Genomic DNA, 6005 nt, shown 5'->3' with positions numbered 1-6005 from the left:
TCCTTAGGGCACAAAGGACTTTTCTCCATTTTTTTCTCTTCTTTCTCAACCCCTTCTTTTTCTTCCTCTACATCATTCTCTTTTTCACTCAAAAATTGTTTATCTTCTTTCTCATCTTCTTCCTTTTCTACCTCTTTCTCTTTCTCACTTAAACCTTCTTCTTCTCTCTCTATTTTTATCTCTTCCTCTTTCTCTTTTTCTTCTTGCTCCTCATCACTCAAACTCTTTTCTTCTTTTCTCTCTATTTTTGTCTCATCCTCTCTCTTTTCTTCTTTTCTCTCTATTTTGCTTATATGTTCTGTATCCATAAAGGCATCCATCAATTCTATTTGGCATATTAATCAAACACACTTAATGTGTTAAAAGTAGCTTGGCCGAGACATTCCTTGCAGCATGCACCAAAACAGAGAATTTTTTTTTTTTGTATTTGATGTGCATGCTTGCTGGCTAAGACATCTTTAGGTCTTTAGTGTGTTTGAGAATTATTTTCAAGCCTCTTTTATCATTTAAAATACAGAATATATTGGTTTGAGGTTTGCCAACATTATTTCCAGCATTAATTTGGTCTTGCTCTTCATGTATGCTTAGTATGTTGATGTAAATTTGCTTCTTGGTTGTGTGATTTTCTTTGCTGTCTTGTTCATTTTGTACCACTGTTTTGACTCTTATTTCTTTCTGTTTTGTCTCTTAAAAATCTTTAGATTACTGTCACCTTGCTTGGTGCCAATTTTCTTGCATTTTTAGGTTCAAATTTCATCATTTGTCTTGAAGTTTTCATTCATTTTTTTGACTTCTACTATGTGCTGTCTTGATTTGGCTCCTTTGCATTGAGGGTGGGTTGTACATCTTTCCATTTGCTTTAGACTTGAGTTGGTACTCTCAAAGTGGACTTGTGAGACATTGTCCTATTTTTGAAAGAAGGGTTCTGCCCTTACCTTGTTTTTGAGCCATTTTACCGTGAGTTTTGAGCTTTCTTTTTTGGTTGTGGATTGTGCAGCTGTTTTGCTTTGCTTTGTGACTGTTTCTAATCCATTTTTTGTGTTAGCTTTGCTGCTGTTTGCTTTGCTAAAATGTCCGCAGGTTCAAGCCGTGCTTCTTCCAATGGAGCTAGTCCCTATGGAAGCCCTTCTAGCAAATTTGATTTGATGAAGGCCTTCCAATAAATGCAACACCAACTTGATGCTATTAGCAAACGGTTGGACACAGAGGCAAAGGCCAAAGGAAAGCAATCTCATGGTCATGATCATGGCTCTTCCAAGAAAAATCAAGAAGACAAAGCTTTGGATCCAAACCTTGCAATGCTAAAGTTGACTTTGCCAAGTTTCAAGGGAGAGGCCGATCCTAGTGTATTTTTAAATTGGATAGCTAAAGTAGACCACATTTTTGACTTGTATAGTGTAAAAGGACATTTGCGTGAAAAGTTAGTTTGTTTAGCTTTAGAGGGACAAGCCAAACAATGGCTACGTAGGAGATACTTAATCATGGCCTCACCCGCGAGTACATGGGAACATTTTAGGGACATTTCATACGAATGTTTCGTACCTCCATACTACCATAGGGACCTCTTGATTAAGTTCCAACAACTTACTCAAGATAGACGAAGTGTGGAGGAGTATGCTCGCGAGCTCGAAGTGCTCCTACATTGTGCTAACCTTAAAGAAAATAATCATGAAAAAATAGTTAGATTTATTAGTGGACTTAATAGCAACATCCAAGATATAATTGAATTCCATGATGATGAGACTTTAGATGTAGTGGTTCGTAGAGCCATGAAAGTAGAGAAGAAACTCTTGAAAAAAGAAGCGTGTCACAACAAAATTTCCAAATCTTCAAGAGGTGTTTTCTACAAATCCTCATCATCAAAGGATAAAACCAAGGATGTTTCTAAGGAGGCCATTAACAAATCTTCTTCTAACCATTCCTCCTCCCCACCTAAATCTTCTTTTAGACCAAGTCACATTAAATTTTTTAAGTGCTTAGGTCATGGTCACATTGCATTTGCATGCCCAAACAAGAGGGCAATGTGCATTCGAGGAGAAGAGGTTGTCACCGATGACTCTCCTCCTTCTTCACCTTCACACACTTCTCACTCTTCTTCTTCCTCTAGTGAAGATGAGTACAAGGTTTCATTTGATGGCGACCTACTAGTTATAAGACGTCTCTTGGGTCAAGTCCACAAGGACTTTGACACAACTCAAAGAGAAAATATTTTTCACACTAGATGTCTTATAGCTAGCAAGGTTTGCTCCATGATCATAGCCAAGGGAAGTTGCACTAATGTGGCTAGCACACGCGTAGTGGACAAGCTCAAGCTACCCACCATAGCACATGCCAAGCCCTACAAACTTCAATGGCTAAGTGAGGAGGGTGAAATCTTGGTAAAAAAGAAAGTGCATATTTCCTTTTCTATTAGCAAGTATCAAGATGAGGTTCTTTGTGATGTTGTACCCATGGAAGCAACTCACATTTTATTAGGAAGACCATGGCAATTTGATAGAAATGTTCAACATGATGGTCTTACTAATAGAATGTCTTTTACTTACCAAGGGTGCAAGGTAGTCTTAAAACCTCTAACTCCAAAGGAAATACATGAGGACCACCTCATCATGAAGTCCAAGAGAGGTGAAGAAAATGAGAAGGTCAAGTTTAATTGTCTCATTTCTCATAAAGAGGTCCTTCAAGATAGAAAAGAAGATAAAGCAACAAAAGAAAGGAAAGAAAGAGAGGAGAGAGAAAAAGAAGAAAATGAGAGGAAAGAAAAAGAGGAGAAAGCAACAAAAGAAAAAGAAGAAATTGTGAGAGAAAAGGAGAAGGAAAACGTCCTAGTCACAAAGGAAGTGTTACTACAGGCACCTTCCACTCCCATCTTTCTACAGGATTCAAGCCATGACAGGGGAGTTTTTTCATCTTCCACTTTTCTCCAATTATTAAGCTTTCTTCTTTTTCTAAAAGCTTTTGTGAAAATATCCCACCTTTCTCATCTCTTTTTACCACTTCTTCACACACCATTTCCATCCCACATCTTGAGTTAATGTATTCTTTTTTAAACTTACCTCAAGACAAAAATAAAAATTTTTCAAAAGGATTTTTAGTTTTCCTTAAGCAAATAAATCCAATTTCAAAGACCCATTCTTTCAATATTCTTTTTCTATATACATTGTTCGGTAAACATCAATTTATTCACAAAATGTTTGATGTTTTTTACAGGTTAACATTTGATCCAGGAGGGGTTTCCTTTGGATTATAAACAAATAACTCATTAATCTCTCTTTGTTGTAGGTTTTTCAAGATTTGAGGTCGAATCCTCTCCAACCTGGGGAGGATGATATGATCATAGATGGAGCAACAATGAAGAGCTTTTAGAGTGACAAAAATAATAAAATAGAATAGTGTAGGTTTCATGGGCTTGTATTTTGCCTCTTTTACTTTCGTTTCATTTCTAGTGAGGAAACGTTTATAAACTCTTCATTTTCCTTTAGTACAAGCAATGTGGGACTTCACATAGCTTGAACTTAAAAGAAAAGAAGAGTTATTCGCACTTCCCCATCACAAGGTTACATCATTCCCCAATAACAAATAAAAATTAGTTCCCCATAGACATAGGGGAACTCTATGAACAACGGAAGAAGGATAGAGAGGATGGAAGACTAAGAATTGGCTAAGAGTGTATTACTATGCTTTTCTCTGCCAGGGATGCAAAACCTAGAGCCCCAGAGTCCTTTAAATAGTGTCAGAAGTGTCCCAGAGTGCGGCTCGGTCGAATAGAATAAAAAACGGAGTAGAAACAGGGCCCGATCGACTAAAACCATCGCCCACGCGTTTAAGGAGGTCGCCCGGATGAGAATTGGACCTCATGTAAGGCCCATGCACTCATTTCGACGCCCAAGCTTCGAGTTCCGTCGCCCGGGCATCGGGGCCGTTGCCCGGGCGGCCAACGGTAATTTTCTGGCACATTTGTTCTCTTTTTTTGGTTGACTGGTTGACTTTTCTACATTCTGGTTGACTTTTCAGCACTGCAACTGTTTGGTACTTTAATTCTTCCTTCAAACCATTTTGATAGCCTACAAAATCAAGGGAATTAGTCAAAAAATCATCAAGTTCCACCTCAACTCTCTTATTTATAAAACTAAAGCAAAAGCATGAGTCCAAGCAAGTTTTTGAGTGAAAAAGGGTGTTTTTAGTATCAAAATTACATCACAAACAATGGTGTTTTAAACCGTTGTGAACGAGGCCTCGAATTAAATGATAGTATTTAAGGTGTGCTACCTAGGCATGACACTGCAAGTGTAGTTGCGTGTTCGTTCCCCTTTCGAAGTAAGGGTTTTTGTGTCGTAATTGCTCACTGTTATTTTCTCTTTCTTTTAATTTTGTTTTGTTTGTAAGCAAAGATTTTTTATTTTTCCTCATTATTGTCTATGCTATATCTAATATTACTCATTGCATATTGGTCAGGAAAATAGGGTAGATATTACAACAAATTTTCTTCATCCAAGAGCCATTATAACCAATATTTATAAGCCAGAGATTATTGGCATTGTGCAAACAGGTACTTAACACATTGAACCATTCAGAGATGAATTTATGGTTTTTCTAGAATTTATGCAGATCTTGAATTTTGGGTTCAAAATAAAGTATTTTATTTTGAACAGAACAGTATATATGAATATCATTCTTTGAAATATCGTGTGAAATTTTATTTGAATTCATGAGGTTGTATAATTCTTTTCCAGTATGAAGAAGCTGAGTGGTATTGGTTTGCTTTTATTTCATACTCTATCAAGAAATTGATCCACAAAAATGAGGAGGCCGGAAAGGAAGAGAATGTGAATTCCAGGCTTAGCTTGTGTCTTATATTGAGAGCCGCTAAGCTCAAGTATTTTACTGGCCTTTTGACTAACATGTTAGTTTGTACTTTGTATTTTTTATAGTACTTACTGTCATATTCATTTTCTATTCAACAGCATTACAGATTTTTTCAAAGAACTTCCACAGTTTGTTGTTAAGGCTGGTCCAACTTTAAGCAACATATATGGAACATATTGGGAAAACAAGCTGGAGGTATTGACTAAGTAGAGACTCATGGTTGCAAAGTTTATGGCCTTGCTTTTCTTTTTTAATTAATCCCTAGAATAGTTTTCTATTAAACCATTGTTTATGTTGGTATGTATACTAGGCGAAGGAGATACATGCCAATGTTATTCACTTAAAGATTCTTAGCAAACCTTTTGTGTACATTTCTTTGATTTATATCTAAGGTGCTCATTGTTATTCATTAATTTATGGTATTAGTGAAACTCTATATCCTTGGATTACTTTCTTTTGTATAATAATTAAGCAAACCTGAACCTGACATGTGCCAATTCTACGAATCATGTTTTTCCATGGATGGTTATTTAGTAATCCATATCTGTGTATCTCGTGTTCCTTTTACAAGGTAGCAGTTATTTAGTAATTCAATGAATATGGAAGTTTCTGCTGAGACAAAGAAGGATAATCTTTTCCTCGATTTTGCAAATGACCATTACATCAGTTTTTACTAAATTTATTTCCTACATACAAAGATTCCTTTTAGCTTATCTTTTCCAAGGATTAAACAAGGCAGAAATATCCTTTCCTATGGTTAAAAAAAAAATTAGTGTTCTAATTAAGCATGTAGAAAATGGACGTTCTATAAATAGTAAATCCTCAATTACAGCCTTTAATAACATATTAATGTGATTCTTAATTTGTGCAAGCTAAAAAAGGAATTCAAATATATACAATTATTAGGCAAATTCTATTGATCAAATAAATAGAAACAATAATAATGAATCCCTCACTAACGTCTACTAGTGGAAAAATGACTTTTTATAACGTACAAAAATCACTTTTTATAACGTAGTTATGTAGATATAGTTGTTGGTATCGTAGGGGGTAATTTTCGAAGAGTATTGTGCAGCGGAAATAATACTCAGAGAGCGTAAAGCGTATTAGGTCACAGTTAAAATGATTTTAGCCCTTTTTAG

General features: G+C 35.8%; 1 protein-coding gene across 1 annotated transcript; it reads left to right on the top strand.

The window, feature by feature from the left end:
* Window positions 1-1163: 1163 nt before the first annotated feature.
* LOC106759714 lies at window positions 1164-5254 on the top strand. Its single transcript, XM_014643031.1, has 4 exons — window positions 1164-2555; window positions 4731-4873; window positions 4962-5058; window positions 5174-5254. Exons 1-4 carry the CDS (start codon window positions 1164-1166, stop codon window positions 5252-5254), a joined length of 1713 nt encoding a protein of 570 aa, XP_014498517.1.
* The last annotated feature ends 751 nt before the right edge of the window (window positions 5255-6005 follow it).

Source organism: Vigna radiata, chromosome 1, assembly GCF_000741045.1.
Source record: "Vigna radiata var. radiata cultivar VC1973A chromosome 1, Vradiata_ver6, whole genome shotgun sequence".
NCBI lineage: Eukaryota > Viridiplantae > Streptophyta > Magnoliopsida > Fabales > Fabaceae > Vigna > Vigna radiata.
The sequence above is the reverse complement of the archived record's forward strand: the minus strand, read 5'-3'. Positions and strand labels throughout refer to the sequence as shown.